The sequence below is a fragment of the Coloeus monedula genome (genome assembly GCF_965178545.1).
Source record: "Coloeus monedula genome assembly, chromosome: Z".
Lineage (NCBI taxonomy): Eukaryota > Metazoa > Chordata > Aves > Passeriformes > Corvidae > Coloeus > Coloeus monedula.
Genome location: NC_138822.1, coordinates 15,554,270 through 15,573,627, shown reverse-complemented (window position 1 = coordinate 15,573,627; position 19,358 = coordinate 15,554,270). Strand labels below are relative to the sequence as shown.

Below are 19,358 nucleotides of genomic sequence, written 5' to 3'. Positions count from 1 at the left end.
AATAAAAACTTTCAGGAGCTCAGATGCTGAAGCAGTTGAAGCTCTACAGGTTACTTAGGCAAAATTTATCTCATTTTGTGTATGACAGTCTAATTCTCTCTAATTCATGTTCTAATGCCTATTACACCCTTCTAGGAGTCAGAGAGGAATGGAGCAAGAGATATCACATTGCATATAAAAAGGCAACAATAATTTACAATTTTATACTTTCTGCAATTCAATTTCATTGAGAAATGAAAACCTTGAGGTTTTTTCCTACCTGGTTTAAGAAATTTTACATTTGGAATATTACAGTGCTTTGCAAAATGCCTTAAACACTCTATTACCAAAAATTTCAAGTTTGGGAGTCTTAAAATTACTTAAATTGTTTTTTCAAGTGCTTTGTGCCAACAGAGTGGGGGCCAGAATTCAGATTATAAACCTTAACACAAGGTTTTCATTTTTGCAAGATATCAGGATCCCAAAATAGGTAGAACAAATTAAAGGACCTTCTTAATCTCTGTCTCAATTGCAATGAAGCAGCAAAGTGAAGTCCAAAAGCAGAGACATGTGCTATTTGTTTTAACTGATGCAATGATATAGGAAGAAGCTTTTCCTCTCATACTTGCCTGTTGTCTGAAGACTCTAATTCTGAATACTCCTGGTGGACATGACACACTGGCTGTTAAAGCTTTCCTCAAGCAGTATCTCTTCACTAGTAAGTAATCATGTTCAGGGAGGGACATAGTCTGAAATCTCAGGTAATATATGTAACCAGAATTAAACACTCAATCCTAATAATAGCTGTTTCAATCAGTGTAAAACATTTTAATTCAACAACAGCACAGCTATTCCAGCCTCTATTGGATAAAGATCTAGCCGAAGAAGATGATAAGGTTTCCTCCAGCGTCTGAGTTTAAACAGGACTATTTTTGCACGTTTCCTACGAAGCAAACTTTTTCAAGTGCTTGTTTTCTCCCTATGAATATGCTTGGTAAATATTGTTCTACCAGCAATCCCAGGCCCATTCAGACCCCTAGCTATGACAGAGGAATAAATATATGCCACAGGTCTGAGTGCCTCCAGTAGATTCCAGTAGAAGGTTCAAACCACATGCTCTATAACCATATGTAGCCGTACCTCAAATGAACTTGGTCTTTGCAGTAGCAACAGATCCTCAGCATTTACAGAATAGTTCTTCAATGTCCAGAACGATTTCTGCCCCTCAGAAATGCCTGTCCTTATGCTTGGGACATGCACCTTCAGGGCCATCCACTGAGTGAGTGATCAGCAGGAGGTTCCAAGCACTCACACAGCAGTTTTGTAATTCTCTTAATGGCAAAGCTGTATGCCTGCCTGCAGATTGAAACAAGGGAAGAAGAATTTTTCAGCAATCTTATTTGATCAGAGTGCTCATAGTTAACAGGGGATGTGTTGCTGGGGCATCTTTTTCAGCTGGGTAGGAAAAAAGGAGCTTGCTTTTTCTGACTGTGGCTCTCAGAGCTTCCCAAGACAGTGATTAACAATGAAAATCAAACACTTTGCATTCACAACGTGATTTAAAAAAAAAAACAAACAAAAGAGAAACAAAAACAAACAAAAAAGAAAATCAAGAGATCCTGAGGATCTGATTCTGAATACTGAGGGGGAGCAGAGAACAAGATGTAGCTGTCTTTTGCAGCAGCAGTTTTGCTTTCTCGTGGTAGCTTTGTGATTCATGTGATTCATGAATCTCAGGGAAACTGGCCAGATAAGCGTAGCATGTGCCACACAATCCTCTTATGCTGTTCCTCTAATCATTATGAATTAAAGAAGCAAGTTAATGATGTTTCATCGCCTAAGAAATACGTAATTCACATGTAATCATCATGTTTTAAAATGTTTTTCATCAACACTGACCACAGGTCAACCAATCAGCTAAACTAAACCTGGGAGAAAGCCTAGGGGCCTGAGAGACTAGAATAGGCATGGAAAATAAACCAAAGCAGAAGTCAGCGAACAGTATATGCACCTTATCTTTGTGGTTCAGGGAAGAATTTTTTCCTACTGGGAACTGAAGTGCAAATAGAGATAATTTTAACATTATATGTTCTTCTCAGCCTGCAATGAGACAGGAAGGAGGTACACCTTAAATGTCAAAAGTTAAGTTTTAAGAGAAAATAATACACTTATCTGTCTGTACCAAAGGCTTCTAGTGAATTAGAGAGTAAAAGCAAAGGGGAGACATCTGGAAAAGGCATGAGATGTTTCATTACTTGTTAAAAAACCCCTCAAATGTTTTTTGTGTGGCATGCACAAAAGATCAATTAGGTCAGAAGAATTTGTCTATCCCTATTTTGGGGATCATTAATCCCTGAAGAAATTCACTGTAGTGTTAAAACACCACAGGGTTCAAAGGTTTGAGAAAAAATTATTGAATAAAGCTCCATAGGAACTACAAGTGTCAGAACTAGTCTTGAAGACCTGCACAGTTGATCCATGGTGTTTTTTTTTCCTTTACCAGACACAGTGAATGGAATTACTCTCCATTCACAGAACATAAGACTCTGACATTCAAGGACAGTGAAATCTTTCATGAGCTAAACTGGGAAGAGCGGAGTATATACTATGGTTGAAAAGCACTGAGCTTCTGCTTGATTTGTTCTGTTTGTCTCTGCAAACAGTCACTGTAGGCAGGTCACCTCTTTTACCCTTGGGAAGGCTATATTCTTGCAACACAGCTTTCTCTCAGTCATGAGAGGAGTGTGAAAAAATAACCTCAGGGATTAGCTGGTGAATAACACATCTTTTATCTTTGTGGTTTAAGGAAAAAAAACCTGTAATGAAAGAAGGGCTATATATAGTGTGGATCTTGATTCTGCTGTGTTCCTCTATACATCCACAATGGACAATCATGAAGAATGTTTAAACATCAAGAGATCCAGCTGTCACCCAGGCTTAAATAACAAATTGAACAGATTTGTTTATGCCAAGATTTTGTAGTGAGTTAGACACAAAGTAACTCTAGGCTCAATTATCCACAAGAACATTGAGAAACTCTTTAGGCAGCCAGGTGCCCTCTTTGAGCAACAATTTCTGTCAAAGGCTTTAGAGGTCTCAGACCTCAGCATATGGAGAAAGAGCAGCTCACTTGCTGGTTATACCCCCTCGAACATGTCTATAGTTTCAGTGTATCTAGCTCTTGGCAGCCACAGCCAAATAAACCGAGATAGCATTTCCATTCCTGGAGAGCCCCCATTGTCATCTTTACCCTTGCTTATGGCATATGCCTTACCAGTGACTCTTTGCTGTAGAGCTTTCTCATCTAAAACATGTCTTTGATAAACAGTTTCTCTTCTTGCTAAAGTTTTAATAATAACACCCCAAACCAACACCACCACACACTTGGAATTTGCTGAATTTATGTAAATAGTGCACTTCACTCCTCTCCTGGCATTACTTTGCCTCCTTCTGTCTTTTTGTCACAGCTCCTTTATTGAAGTCTTGATTAATGGATCAAATCATATCTAGGCTGAGTTCCTCCTGCTGTTACCAGCCTGAATGATTTGAAGCAGTATCTCTTACCACGTAAGGATCTTAGCGGTAACCCACATAAATGTTAAACTCTCTTCAATTTACAGGGACACCGTTCAATAGCACTTTTCAGGTGAAAGCATATGAAATGCTAAACATCTGTTCATTGCCCAATGAAAGCTAATTGTCAGCCTACAGCACACTGCTACCTCATCAGATGGCCGGTTAACACTATTCCAAAGCTCAGGTGCTTTCTGGAAGATTTAATACCTTGGCTGTTCAGCCATAGTGGTGTGCAAATACTACTTTGTTATTACTGGTTTCTGTGTTTTAAACTGGCACAAGTTATATGAACGTATTTGTGTAAGTGAAAGGTGATTCTGCTTCTCATTATATTACTTGGTGTTTGTTGATGAAATATTGGTTTTAGTAGGTAGTAGCTTTATGCTTGTGCTGTTCAGAGCACTTGATGCACAGCTAATGCTTTGGAAGTAGCAAAGGTAGTGGCTGTGGTGTGTGTTCTAAGGACTGTGGACCCAATTAAACATTTCTCTTGAGGCTCCCTGTATTTGTACCCTTTACGTTGGGCAGGCTACCTCCCATATGTTGAGGTATAAAGGACATAAATACCTGGTAGGTACCTTCTTCTGAAACACTGAAATTCTTGTATTATTCTATGCAATGTATGGTATCATGTTTACCATGGCTAAACAGTATTTGGGACAACTTGGGTAGATTGTCATTATCACTTCTGCCTATCTGGGGTTCTATATGCATGGATCCTAGTACAGCTGGCTGCTGTCATCACTATTGTGTCTTCTGGGCTGTCTCTCTGATCTTCCATTTCCCCTGGCCTGACTGAACATGTGGTCTACAAGCTACAGTGTTTGTTCTTTAATTCTACCTAGTAAGCAAAAGCCCAATGAATATGCTGTAATTGAAGTTAGCTACATGAAACTGCTAATTTTCTGTGAGAAAGGTGAGGAGAACAAGAGGCACTGGGTAGAAACTAACATGCAAGACATTCTGTCTAAACATAAGCTTTTTTTACAGTGAGGTTGATAAACACCAGAAGGAGTTTGCCCAGAGAGGTTGTAGTGCCTCAGTCCTTGTAGATATACAAAATCCAACTGGACATGGGCTGTAGGTGACCCTGCACGAGCAGGGCAGCCAGACTGCCAGCCTCAGCTCATCTCTGATGCTGTGACACTTCCACAACAAGGCATTGGTTCATTCTAAAACAGTTACGCTGCTCAAACATTTTCTGAAAATTTGACACAGCCTCCCTGGAAATGGGGTCTCATAAAGTAAATATTTTCTGGGCTTGTCAATACAGAGGGAAATATGTGAGTCATCTAAAACCAATACTGCTAAAATTTAAACTGCTGTCTGACTAACTTGCAGTCACCTATTACACTAGGAGAATTACTACACATTCCCTACTTGAGAATATGTTATTAACTGCATTAAATGAATGGGATAACCTCTGTGCAGACAGCTTTGCTGATTTATATGTGTTTAATTACAGTTAACTCTTTTCAAGAAGGTTCTTTCCTGTGACTAAATCTGGAGGATAAAACTAAACATCAGCACACTCAGTGGCAGAATTCCCCCCTAACTTAATCTGAGTCAGGATTCTTTGCATGTTTGAAATACCTCCAGCTTTTAAAAATCTTTTCTAGCAGTGTATTACTTGATTTAGATTGAAAAGATTTAGATGTTCATGAGGAATGTGCATTTTGGTAAAGTGTGATCAGTATTTTAGTTACCATGAGAAAAATGCTGAAAACTCTGAAATCTGTGCACAAATCCAGTTTTATTTCAGTTTTCTTCTTCGTTAGCTACACAGAATACTTTGGGAACTGGACATTAGCTGAATTAAGTACAATTAGTCTTCTTAAAAGCCAAATCTCTGTGCAATCAGTTTTAAAAATCATCGTGCATGAAGAATTTCTGTTCCTATTTAAAACAGGATCTGACAAATCAAATTGTAAAAAAAAAAGTAAAAAATGCACAAAACTATCAAGATGGCCTAGAGCATTAAAACCTAAAAGATTCAATTAAAAAAAAAAAAAAAAAAAAAAGGCGCTGCTGTTAGTTGTATCTACTGTGCTACCCATAGGTACAAGTGACTGGAAGCTTAGAAGTTTATATAGCTACTAATTACATTGAGAGCATAAATACCCATAGGTCTATTGAGAACTGTCAGATGATGTTTAAAAACCCTATTTCTGATATCCAAGGTGGAGTTTAAAAGGCACTAGAATTAGAAGACAAACTATTTAATTCTAACAGGAGCCTAGGAAAAGGCATCTAACCTCTGAAGCAGGTTATGGCACTAGTTAGCTTAGTGTCCCATAATTGGCATTTGCTCGAGGAAACTGCGTGCGGTCTGGAAGCTGCCCTAGTGTACTCCAATGGACAAAGTATTGAAATTGATCTGCCTGTCCACCTTAGCCATGCAAGTCTTCTGTCCCCAGTTAAACATTCAGCAGGTCTTATGCAAATGCATGCTGGTGCTTCTCAGTTGTTCTCCTGTGGCACTCCTGTTGCCTAAAAGGAAAGAGGAGAGGTTGTTGCTTTAAGGAAAGAGAAGGTCACTGCCTATTTCATGGTGTCATCATGGACCTTTGTTCTCAGAGTAGCTCAGCACCTTAACATACTTGGAGCATATATTTTCAGTGCTCCTTGCCAGAGTTTTGTAGAAGGCATTGCATGCCTGACAAAGTCACCCTGTCCCTTGGCTCTGGGTGACCATGAGTAAGCCCATGGCAGAAAGGACTGCTGAGGAGTGCTTCCTCCTTCAGGCTGTCTTCTCTCCCCAGTAGTCTGCTCTACTTCATTTTGACAGAAACTGCTCGAATGTCCAGCTTGGAAGACAGGCTGCAAAGAGATACTGCCTCCCCCTGCAAAATTCCTGGCAGAAGGAACTGGTGTGCTATGACACCCAAGACAAAATCAGTTTTTCCTCAGTGAACTTTCCTATCAGTATTCTCATGGTTTGTACCTGAACCATGCAGTTACTCCCATAGGCAAGTCCTTTGACACACTTAATATTTTTATTATTAAGCCTAATAACTTATTGTGTATTTCCTGGAGAGTTAGTTAATCAAGACTTCATCATGGCCAGAGGCCAGAAGTCACTAGGGATTTACCTGTGTGTGTTACCTGTAAAATAATTAAGACAAAGAGCACTGAATATGCTTTTGTTAGGCAGATCTTACTCATAAAAGATACACAAATATACTTTACATTACTCTCTTGGTATTTATAATTTATAAATCTCTGCCTGCCTATGTCCTTCTGTGATCTGGTAAGCAGAAGAAAGTTTCCTTTTCCAGTCAGCTTTCCAGAAACCAAGTCACTGAGACCAGAAGGTTTTTGTATCATGAAGGCATTTTAGACAGCTAGATGGTCCAGACTTGCTACCACTTTCTTCCTTAATGGAATTCCATTTACAGGAATTCATGAAAGAGACCCAATGATTAAAATTTAGCTCTTTCCTGTAAGCCAGATCCACTTTCCCACAAATGGTGAAAACACTGCCAGATGAGTACAGATCAGAGTAGGGAAAGAGTCCAAGTCAAAATGTCTAGTCTCACTTTCTATCTTATGTACTTCATATCCAGTAAAGATTTAAAACAAAAAGCAAGCAAACAAACACTGAATCGTTGCATGAATTTTGTTCAGAATACTTCCACATTAATTACCCTTTAAAATCTGAACCGTAAATTCAAATTTACTTTCTCAAGGACCTTTCAAACTTGGCAAGGTCAAAATTTGTGTTCCAGCTGTTTGGTAATGTGACAGGCTTCAAAGAAATAATTTACATGGTACTTGTCAACTGTATAAAACTTTAAATTGATCTGACTAAAGACTCACTCTAGGAAACTCCTGAGCACTGAATTTCTGGCTTCAATGAAAAATTAAAGTGTTCAGTATCGAACAAAACTAAACAGTGTTTGAACCTCTGTGGCTGAACATCCAGAATCAGTCTTTTCTCCACATGTAAGTAGTTATTTTTCCCAGTGCATAGAATAGTGTTGAAACCCTGTTAACCTCTCCCAGATGTCCTAGCTTGGTTGCCCCAAAAATTTTCTTAAGATTTCTTTCCTATCCAAATAAAATCTTATGCCATTGCTCAAGAATGCAGACAACAGACAACCAGCCTACTCTCACCCTCAGAGCAAGTCTTACTCTGTGAAAATTGTGATTCTGAAGAATTGAATTGATCAAAGAAGTATTTACAATAAGCTACAAGGTTTAAAACCTCTTGAAATGCTATCCTTTTTGGCAGAACAGTTTAGGCAGGAAATGTTACACCTGACTAAAGCTGGCCAAAACAAAGTAGCTACTTCACATTTTCCATTGACTAGGTTGCGTTTGCCATCATTTGCTGCCTGAAGATGCTTAAACTAGTAGCAGAGGTCTCATTAATCCTCCTCTCTGCTCAGAACTGATCTCCTGATGTGACAAAGAAGGGGTAGACTACAAAATGGGGAACTCCACACAAGGGAAGTTCAACTCTACCAATCAGACAGTACTTGGAAACAGGTTTTATCTGATCCTAGACAGGGATGGCCCAGGAAGGGAAGAGGTGCTGATCCTTCTGCCTGTGCCAGGGCAGTGTCATTGTAGCCTGTGCAGGCACATGGGCAGCCCTTTGGGCCCATCCTCACAGGGTTCAGAGCCCAGGGCCAGGGGAGGAGTGTCTCATCTCATACTTACACAGACAGTCCTTTCTCCAAACTGGCTGTAGAAGGTCATCGTGACTTTGTGCTTGTGCCCAGTCCTCTGATCAAAGGTGTTACAGGTGTCGAAGGGTGGGCTGTATAAATGCAGACTAACAGCAGGTTCTGTGTGGCTTATGTTCTCCACACGGTGCAGGCCAATGGAGTCTACACCAGCAAAGGCACAAAACGAGAAGATGTGTTAGCAGGAAGATCCAATGAGATCTCAACTGCCTGAAAAAAATGCTTTTTAAACTGTAACTCATGAGCAATTAGGCATGCCCACACTTATATGGGCAACAAGTAATTCAGTACAAGGAATTTGACTGCTGTTCTCTAGCATAGATTCCTAACTCTACACTGGTAATTCAAAATGTGTTATTGCCTTCCACAGTTCATGTAATTTCTAGATTATCCACCACAGGCTAAAGGCCAACCGAAATCCCAAGAAAATTAAGGAAGACCATTACTGTAAGTAATCTTCTAGCTCTCATTCCCAAAGGACTTCAAGTTCATTTACTTTCCTAGGAGAGCTGTTGCTATACATGCTCCAAAAGCAGGAAGGGGACAAAAGCTTCTGGTGTTGCTAATTCTTCACAAGTAACAGGGATGTCAGTCACAATAAATAAAAGTCAGCTACATGCATTTGGGGCATGGACTTATGGGCAGAGATATGGTTGTCTTCTGCCGCAGGCATCTGTTTCCTAATTAATCCTTCCAGTTCATTGGTTCGGAGAACACGTTTTCCATTTGTTCTCTCTTTCCAATAAGGTGACTAATCAATAGTGACTGGCATACTTCCACTCATGACTGAATAGTAAGTATAATTGAAGACGTAGTAAAACAAAGCACTGTATGTTGTGTGGTCACTCTGCACTGGTGGAGTAGAAATCAAACTATTACATAAAAATATAAGGTATGAAAAATCACATCTGTGAAACAAACCATGTCCATTCTACACTAAAATGGAGGTTTTGAGTTACTTAAGAGAGACTTTGAATGTAAGTTTATGACCCTGCTGTAAAAACAACTCAGGCCTTTGTACTTGAATTTGTTATACAATACCTGGACCTGTATTGTGCAACATAGCCATGGTACCCTGAGAGTGATGAGTACACTCTTAACTTTGATTGTAAGCCCTAAATGTTGTTAACATACTTTATCTTAACAGAGGATGTAGCATCTGGGGGGAGAGTCCTAAATCTGTGCTCATCTAACGGGAAACTCAAATAAACAGTTTAGTGGGTTCTAGCCCTTACACACAAGAGCAACCAAGAAGCATGCAGTAGAATCATGAAGGCACTTGCTATTGATGCAGTTATGGCAATCAACACACTGTCAGTGTTTTCCTTCTGCTTGTTTAACGCCTTACTTTTAAACCAAAACATCTGTTACAAAACATGGCAGACATCCAAACAGCCTCAGAGAACTAGATACCAAATTTGTTTTAAACAACCAAGGAAGCTTTGGATAAGATCCACACAGTCTGTAATTGTTTGCACTGGAAACAACTGCGTATGTAGGAAAACCTGACTGAGTTTGAGAACCCACATACCTGGCATGGGAGCATCACCAGATGTGTCAAGCCCCTTCTTGCATTTCCTGCCCTATCAATTTTGTGTTTTCATTTAGCATGGCAAAGCTTCAGCAGAGGGCTGCAGAACACCAGTCTTGCCCCCCAGTGCCCTCACCCTGGCTAAGTCCATAACCCAACATGAGGCTACTCTAGTTGGGAAGCTCCCAAGGTCAGCCCCACAAGGTGTGTTCTCCAGTGTTTAACCCATGATGTAAAAGGCAGGTGACCTCCTTCTCTGCTGCTTCACCTTTGTTCTGTTGAACTCAAGGTGGTCCAGCATGGTGTGCAGTGTCTTTCATAGCACCAGCACACATTACACTCAGATGGCAACTCCAGGATGACGTCCAGCAAAGTACAAGGTGGTAATAGCTACAGATACATGTGATGATGGCATGGATTTAGGTACTTGAAGAGCCTTACTGATGGAGTCTTAGTCATTTCTCAACACTGTGTATTTTTTTCATAGACTGGCAATTTCAGTTCTGCTCACACTGCACTTCAGCACTACAGTCTTTTGTTGATTTGGACAATAAGTAGCACTGTTAGAGGTTTCTGTTCCTGGCTGGTCAATTTATTTCATAGACAGCTTTTACATTTTCAACATAGATTTTCCATGACTGAGCAAAAGCATTATTTCTTTGGGGGGGGGGGAGGGGGGAGAGCAAGATGATCAAGCTATCTAAACTTTGCTTCTCTTATTTCTTAGAAAATGCTATTCAAGTTTATGTTTACAAGCAATTTCAGAAAAGCATTGGGGCACAGTGCTAAAGGCTGCTCGGGCTAGAGGAGATATACAGTATATTAAATTATCGAACAATTGCTACAATGTTTTAAGAGTGTGTTAAAAGCACGTTTTTGTTGTGGTGATTTATTTTACTGAATCTAAATACAGGTTTATGCAGAATCTAAAGAGTTACCTTCTTAAACTGTGCATAAAGCCGTAAGTAGTATACTGTTAAAGGTAGGAGATTAGAGAGCAGATGAACTCTTCTGTTAGGAATAAGAGTCAAGAACAAATAGTTGTCAAAACAAGCTCAATAGCTTACCGTTAATGTAGGCACACTGATTTTCCCTCAAAACTCGTTCTGATTTCTTAGTCATTTCACCATTCCCTTTTTTCTCAGGCCATTCAAACAGAGTCTCCTTTAGATTTCCCTGGAGGATCTTCATAAAGCAGTGTGAGTCAGTGTGATCATGGATACTGCTATATATGTAAAAAGAATAACCAAACTCAGTGTGATACTCATTTTTAAATTCAGTGCAAGTCAGACAGGGTTGCATATCGTATGGGGACAAAGCCTTAGAATGAAATTCCATTGCACAGGGGACATGCATTAAGGGTTGTCTACTTAAAACTGCTACTATAGAAATATATTTAGATAAGCTCACATACAGCAGGATTTGGAGACGAGTCAGATATTGGTCAAAATATGACTTTGACATGGAGAAATACAAAGGAAGTCTGGAAAAAGGAGTAAGGCTCAAAATTTCTTCAGAACACAAAAACTCTTCACAGAAACTCAACTCTTCCACCATGATCCCATACAGAGGCTGGGATAATCATGCAAGTATACATGATCTTTGCAAATTCACCATGCTCGCTCCCAAAACATGAAGAAATGAGCTAATTCTGCTTAATTTCTATGCCCCCTTTACTGCTGGGATGCACAGGCATTGTCAAAGAAAAAAATACTGTACTTCTCACTCTGATAGTACTAAGTACAACCAGCTACATTAAGATATTAATTTCACTGGCATTTTAATGTTAAAACCCAACAGAATCTAGTAGGATTTGTTTGCTTTCTTGATCTCTCTTCTTGCTCTGAAGCATGTTCTAATTGCTACATTTAGAGATTACATATGGGTTAGATATTAAGTTTAGTATTGGATTAATTTTTTTAAGAACAGGATTAACTGTTATAGGAGTAAATGCGATTAGGACAAAGGCAGAACTCATCAGGGGCAAGGGAAAAGAGGGAATTTGACCCTCCGAAGTACAGTGCTAATGAGTTTCAATCAGAAACTTGGTACTTGTACATTACTGTTCTTAGTAAACAAATATTAGGATTTCTTACAAATTGAGATGCCAAGAGAGTAGAACTTGCTTCAGGCACAGAACACTTCACAAATGCCACATTGTCATGGTCCTTCCAAAAAACATGAGAAAATCTGACCCTCCTCTTGTAGGAAGCAAAAACAACCTGTCTCAGTCTAGCTGTGGCAAATGGCCATCCAACCTGAACACAGCTTGACATAAATTACACGCAGTGTGGGAACAGCCCAGAAGGAGTAGAGGTGGTGAGCTCAGTTTCTATATTGCTCTGAGTATCATGTTATGGCATCCCCTAAATAATACTGTAAATGTTCAATTGCAACAAACAAAAAGCTGTTCCAACATCTCCTTAGGTTTTCTATTTAGAAATATTCAGTCTATATTCTATTTAGAAATACTCAGTCTAAATATTCATGGTGTGAGAATATTCAGTCAAAACCTGCATATCTTGCTATTGCAGTTTTTGCTTTAGCCCACACTCTTGGGCTAAAGGGAGGGTGAAAGACCCTCCAAGAGACAGATCCTGCCCTCACATTGGGTAGGATCAGACAACCAAGTGTACAGTCTATGCACATAACTCAGGAGGCCACATCAGCAGTATGGTCAATTTTGAAGGAGGACATGGGATGTATGAACCTACAGAAAGCCAAGCAGTTCTGGAAAGGGCTTCCCTCCTTGCCATCTGCAGTCCTAATCCAAATCTACTTTTTTTCATCTTGCCACAGAGGCAGATTTAAACACCCTGAGAAAACAAAGAGTATTTAAACTGCACCTAGTCCTGCTTCTGAGGTTGAGTGTTGTATGGGTCTGTTCTATGGGACAGGTTGAACAGGGTCATATCAATCACTGTATCTCTGGGACTAAAAACTTTCTCTGAAAGAAGGGAAGCTTAGCTTTTGTAGAAAAACAAAGCATTTATGAAAGAGTGCTTTAAAAATGGCCATGAAGTATAAACTTGCAAAAGTTACAGCAGATATTCAGGAATGCTGTACTAATAGAGTTCTGCACTTTTTACTTTCCAGACACCTTCTGATAGCTCCCACAGGGCTGATTTTTTTTCCCCTCTATTTTGTATGACAGTGAATGACATGGGCGATTTATATGTTTGCTAAAATCATAGTCCTTGGATACAAACCTGCCATGACCTTCACCCCAGCACAAGATCATCAAGTTGAACTTTCCATTTCCATTGTCCACAAGATTTCTTGTATACCTGAAATACAAAGTGTTTGCTCTTTACTGTACTAATATGCCTGTAAAAGACAAAATGATACAAACATATTTATGAAAGAAGGTTGTGACACACAAACCCCCTTTTTCTTCTGTTTTCTTGAAATCTGAGTTTTACTTTGAAAAAATGAAATTGTATTTATAAGTTTTGCTTTTTTTTGGTAAGAGTTCTTTCTCTGGAAAGGAAAAGGAAGAACATGTCTAATATTTTAGAATCATATTTCTTTTGAGTTATGTAGATGCTAGGAGTTTGGGAATTGTGAGTCAGACTAGAGTGGTAGACAGGATCAAGTCAAAATGGTTATTGAATGAAGTCACTTCAGCAGCTGGCTTATAATTAGAAACAGAGAACTGCAATGAAACAAGAAAAATAAATTGTTACATTCTTCTGCAGTTCCTTTTCTAATATTCTTGGCTTTCCTTCTCTGAACTCATTTGTACAAAGCCAAAATAACAAACAATGAAGATGTTAGACTTCTGTACATGGTCCTCCCACTCTGTTCCTGAAAGTTCCATGTCTTGTCTTGTAGCATTGTTATGTGGATAAAGCACCTGTGAGGGAAATTTTGCCAGCATCTACTTCTAAATAAAGTTTATTGGAGCAAATATTATTTTAAAATAGCATTGTATGTTTGTTTCCTTTTACTCTCCTATAAGCCTCCCCTGAGCTGCTGATCATTTTCTATTGAAAAGTTCACTAGAAAAGGGATTTGGATTTTACTCTGTTGCTTCCCATAGTGTGACTCTTCTGATCTGGGGCTGATGCTATAGTACAAGTAGCTCAGCGGCACCTTCAGATTTAATTTTAGCAGTAGTCATGAGTACTTCCACTTTGCCAAGTAAAGAAAATATTTATGCCTATGATGGTACACCTCAGTCTCACCTGCAAAATGCAAGCAAGGGCACATAGAAAGTGCACAGATGTCAACTGAGTGGTTTCAAATTAGTGTCCCCATAAGACCACTTGATTTTACTCAAGAGAGGATTCTCATAACAAACTACTTCCAAAGCAAATGTGTGTATCTATACACTACCTCTCACTGCATCCACAACCTCTACATCTATTAGGCAGACATATTTTTCCTATGATGTCAAAAAATAAGTAATCAATGCTGGCATTTGACAGGACTTTGCAAGTGCTGTTATTTCTGTACAGGTCTGGCTGGACAAAAATAAATACATAAATGATGAATAATAAATAAATAAATAAAAGGTTGCCATGCATACTTCCAATGTTAACACACTTTGTTTTTCTTAGTTTCCTATGCTCTGTTACAAATCTCATGATTTGTTCGGAATGGAAGATAGTCAAAGTGAGGTGAAAGGAGGCTAAAAAATGTCAAGCCAGAATGATACTTTCACAATGGCACGGTTAAAAGGAAAAGTTTCGGGGTTTGGGGTGTTTGAGGTTTTTTGAAGAAAACACTCGAATAAAATGTATTTATCTTGAAATTTAAGACCAAAAAGCCAACAGTGGAAGAAACAAGTAATTTGTTAGCAGATCAAGGGGAAGTTAAAACCCCAACAGGTATTTTCCGTCCACCTGGTGAGCAGCAGAAAGCACGGGGCAGGCGGCTCCCAGCCCGCCGGTAAGGCAGGGCACGCAGACGGGCACCGGCTCTGCCGCAGACACCGAGCACGCCCCGTGCGCGGCTCCCTCTGCGCCCCCTCCGCAGCGCCCCGCGCAGAACCCGCGCCGCCGCCGCGCTTCTCTGGGGCCCTTTCCCCCAGCTTTGTTTACGTGTTTATCCGCTCATTTCGGTGGCTCCGGCGCACCGCTGTGTCTCCTCGGGCCACCGCGGCGGCCGGAGCGGAGGCAGCGGGGCGGCCGGGGGATGCGGGCCGGGTGCGGGACCGCTGCCCGCCCGTGCCCCGGGGCCGCCATTGGCCGCGGCCGCCCCGCCCGCTCCCCGCCCCCGGCCCCGGCCCCGCCGCGGACCCCCCGGGACCTCCGCCCCGTGGCCTCTGCCCTTCGCCCCCTCGGCGCCGCCGGAGGGGCTGTAGGCTCGGGGGAGCCGGGGGCGGGGCAGGAGGGGTTCGCTCCGCGTCCCCGCTGATCCCAGTCCCCGTTCGCGGCTCTGCCCCGACGCCGGCGCCGCTTGCGCGGCCGGGGGCTCCCTGCTCCGTGGTGTTCCCTACCTGTACTGGTCGAATTTGGCGTACTGCAGCCACTCCTCGGGGTTGCTCTCGTACGACTCCATAAGCGCCTGGACCTCGTCCACGCTGACTTTATCCTCGGCGAATATCTGATGGAGGATACGGACCAGCTCCTCCAGGCTCCGCGCCTTCCACGTCTCCGTCTGCACCGGCTGCTCCATCACCGCCGGTCGCTCCCCTGCCGCCGCCAGCCGCTGCCCCTGGCCGGCCCCCGCCGCCTGCCTTTATGCGCCGGGAGGCACGGCGGGAGCCTACCACCGCCCCGGCGGGCGGGCCCGCGGCTAGCTGCCCGTCCCCGTGAGCGCGGCCACCGATCCCGGCGGGCGGGGGCAGCCGGAGGCGGCTGCAGCGGCTCCTCGCACCGCCCGCTGTTGCTGCCCCTCCGGAGCCCGGGCGGCACGGGCGAGGTCGGGCCAGCGGGCGTTTGGCGCTCCGGTATCCCCGGGGGGAGAACAGGACGAGAAGTGGCTGTCGCTGCCGGGCGAAAAGCATCTCTCTCCCTCTGCGAGGGAGCGCAGCCTGCCGCTGCCTCCGTTACTTACATGTTGGTTTGAAAAATAAATCTGAAAGCGCTGTTGAAAAGCAAAATAAGACACGCGGCTATTTAAATCACACAGAAGATTCCTGCTGGAGATTGGCTACAGCCAGCCTGCTCGTTGAAAGTGCTGTTTCTTGAAAGCCAGTGCACTCTGAAGTCACATTAGTCACATAGGGCTGCCGTAACCTCCACTCAGGAGGACGCTCAGAAACACAGTGAATGGGACGAGACACCGTGCTAAGACAAGAGACCGTCCTATCACTCCTCAGCCTGTCAAACCTACGTGCTGGCAGCAGAGCAAGCAGTTGCCCTGCCAGCCATCTTCCTTTACACTTCAGCTGTGAATACACTGGTCATGAATTCTGGCAACAGAATTCACTATACACCATAGAATTGTGTTTTAAGAAAATCCATCTTTTCTTTCTAAAAAAGAAATAAAGGTTCAGCTCTTTGGGTCTGCCTTGTGATTGTGGAGCTGGAAGTAAGCAGACCGGTGGTGTGGGCTGCTGCAGCTCTGAGGCTCAAAGGTGCTCACAACACCGGCAGCTTGTGATTTCCCTCACAGACAGTTACACTGAGGGATTTTTAGCACTCCTGCCTTCTCTTCCCTCTCCCTGACCTGTACATAAAAGTACAGGCATGACAAAAAGAAGCGCCATTAATACAGTAGATATAGCTCAAGAATTAATTTCTGGTTTCACTGCAGTCAGGAGTACTTTCCCAGTTTTAAATGGGGCTGAGACTTAGCGCACTGGAGTGAAATACCAATCAATGTACCCAATAGGGTACATTTTCAGCCATCACTACAGAACCTCTCCTGGCACCCACAAATCAGACCCCACCTTATCGGGTTTTTTTAAATAATTGTTGGTATGTGTGCATGTGTGTGAGAGAGAAAACTTCAGTATCGAGATTTTTTAAGGTCTGAGAAAACCTAAGACTATCCCAAATCTCTGAAACACAACCGTGGCACTGATCTCAGCAGCCATGTCCAGTCTTCTTGAGACAAATGTAGGTAATGAACAAACACATCAACTCCCTTAGTAACTTGTTAAAAGTCACAATGAAGAATGAACATCTTATTTCTTAATGAAATTTGCCTCCGGTCTATTTCAGCTCTTGGTTGGTGGTCTCAAAAGATTGTATGGGCAAGTAGCACCTTTTTCCAGTACTTGCCTGAGTAGTCTCATACAGCACCATTAAAACTGCCGTATGTTACAAAGAGTTAGAATTAGTGTGAAAGATCCTGTCATTTATTTCAAAAGCAGAATTCACATTCTTTTGGTGGCTATTAGAAACACAGCCCAAAGGAATAAAATGTCTCACAAGAATAAATTTTAAGGATCACAGTAATGGGCTGTGAATCGAACAGTGAGTTTTCACATACTTTTTATCTTGTTCTGATATTCATAGGATCAGATAGAAACTAATTTCCAGCAGTTACATTTTTCTGCTTATTTATACACCTGTGCTTGGTGGTATTTTCTCTTGTATTTAAATCCAGAGGGGAAAAAAGTGTTAATGCCACTGCTGTTAACCACTGACAGCTCAGTACTTTGATTCCTTTGCGACAGTGTTGATGAGATCATTAGTTAAGTACTGCTAGTAGAAGTTAAAGGACATTTTACACCTCCCTCTATTACAAGTAAGGGATCTGGATGGATCTACTCACTGCAGTTTCCAACTGCTGCTGTTTATTAGAGTTTATACAGTTATACTTTTAATTTTGAATTGTTCAACATCCTTTTTGATCCTCAAAACTTCTACAGTTGGTTACGTGGCTGCCTGAACACCATTAGGAATAATATTTATGTCCCTCCAACTTGTGCTTTTGCTTCTGCCCTAGCGACAGAAATGGCACAAGGAGCTGAGCACACAGCAGTTAACTTCCACTGAAAATTCAAAATAAGAGAACATTGAAATCCACATAGCATGGAAATTGTTTTCACATCCTCAGTTGTGATTCTTATAAAGGAGACTGCAGGATTTTATGCACTTTTATTGCTGGAAATCATACCCCTGCAGGAATTAACTATTACATGTATTTCTCAAGGTATTAAAACCTTGTCTTGGAAAATAGCAGTTTGGGATTTAACCACAAAAACTTTGCTTTATGTACAAAAGCCTGAGCACTCCACTATTACCCAGAAGACAGGTGTGAGCAGATCAAGCAATCATTTGACATGACATCTAACTCCAAGATACACTTACCAGCAAAGTGCTCAAGCACTTATTGCCACATTGTCCACCACTGGGGTGCAGCTCACAAGGTTTCTCTCATGTTTTATTGAGGAAAATCTTCAAGTAAGATTGATGGAATTAACAAACTGCAGCATTAGAGACTTTGCACCATGTACTAGGCCTGCAAATGGAGCTTGTGACTGTACTTTATTTTACATCTTGTAACTCCAAATAAAAATTGTGAGCTAGTTGAAGGTGCGATCCAAGGTCTGAATGACCAGACTGTTGTGGCAAACAACTATGCTGTGTCTCTTTGGTGCGTTAGCCTGGCCAGGCGATAGCACTTCAATACCATAATGAGTACTTACACCTCCTCCTCCAGATAGAATGACTTTCACCCCTTTTATTAAGTCATCTCTTTATTGAAAGTCTCTGTTCACCTAAGTTTCTGATGTTTTTAGAGAGGGCTCTACAGAGAAAAATTGGATCTGCAGTTGTAGTGCAAGTTTTGGGACTATATGACTCAATGTTGTCATGAGTCAATGTATCAGTGCAGCTGTTCCTCAGTCATATAACCTTGATCACTCAGTATATAAGAGATCTTACATGAAAAACTGCTGCATGCACAGCCATTCTCAAAAAAATCTTGAGAACAAACTGTATCAAACATCATGCAGCTAAACACCATCTTCAGACTAAAAATGTGCAGTAAAACATGAGTGAAATGAGGACACCACATCCAAAATCATGTCATACACTGAAAACACCAAAAACTAGTAAATGGCATGGGCTCTGCTGAAGGTCAAAACAAACTCCAAACCACACAGTGAAGAGCTGTGAGGCATTAAATCACACAGCACAGAAAGGACTCTTGGAAGAAATCAGTTTGATCCAGTTTTGGTGGGACATTAATACACCATGTGTGTGCTATAAACAAAATATAAAATATTGACATTTCTCTCTGCAAGAAAGACACTTGAACATAAGTTTGTGGGGTTTTTTTTCAATTTATGATATTTATATGAGAAAGCTAAAGTGCTGGCTAGCCTCTGCATTAGCAGTATTGCTGTGTAGCTTTGCTTGGAGCTCTTTCTTCTTTGAGGTTTCCCATTAAGAGCTCTTAACTTGCTAGGGTTATTAGCTCTGTTACCAAACACGGTTCAAGGGAAAGACATCTTTGTCTGCTTAAACATCATATACTGATTTTTGCAATTGGAACATGTTAACTCAACCCCTTTTTTTTAAGGTTAGGCCCTCAATGCAATTATATTTTAGCTCTACATCGTATCCATCTAATTGATATACACACATATAAAAACAATTTGCATGTGGAATTATTCCATGGGAAGATACAGAACGAGGACTCTGAGACTCCTGTACTAGGTTTTTTCCAATTTTACT

The 19,358-nt window shown here is 41.4% G+C and overlaps 1 protein-coding gene across 1 annotated transcript; it reads right to left on the bottom strand.

Annotated features, from left to right (window-relative positions):
* Window positions 1-5,291: 5,291 nt before the first annotated feature.
* Window positions 5,292-15,503, bottom strand: CDO1 (cysteine dioxygenase type 1). Its single transcript, XM_082302193.1, has 5 exons — window positions 15,221-15,503; window positions 12,987-13,064; window positions 10,845-11,002; window positions 8,221-8,390; window positions 5,292-6,045 (listed from the first exon to the last, which is right to left on the bottom strand). The coding sequence occupies exons 1-5, from the start codon at window positions 15,397-15,399 to the stop codon at window positions 6,016-6,018; spliced, it is 615 nt and encodes a 204-aa protein (XP_082158319.1). The 5' UTR covers window positions 15,400-15,503; the 3' UTR covers window positions 5,292-6,015.
* Window positions 15,504-19,358: the final 3,855 nt, after the last annotated feature.

Excerpts from the sequence above, each read along its gene's own strand:
- CDO1 (XM_082302193.1), bottom strand. The coding sequence starts at position 15,399 with ATGGAGCAGCCGGTGCAGACGGAGACGTGGAAGGCGCGGAGCCTGGAG. Across the intron at positions 13,065-15,220 it reads GCCAAATTCGACCAGTACAG|GTATACAAGAAATCTTGTGG; the intron begins GTAGGGAACACC and ends TTTGTATTTCAG. Across the intron at positions 8,391-10,844 it reads TCAGTGTGCCTACATTAACG|ACTCCATTGGCCTGCACCGT; the intron begins GTAAGCTATTGA and ends TTGCTGGTGTAG.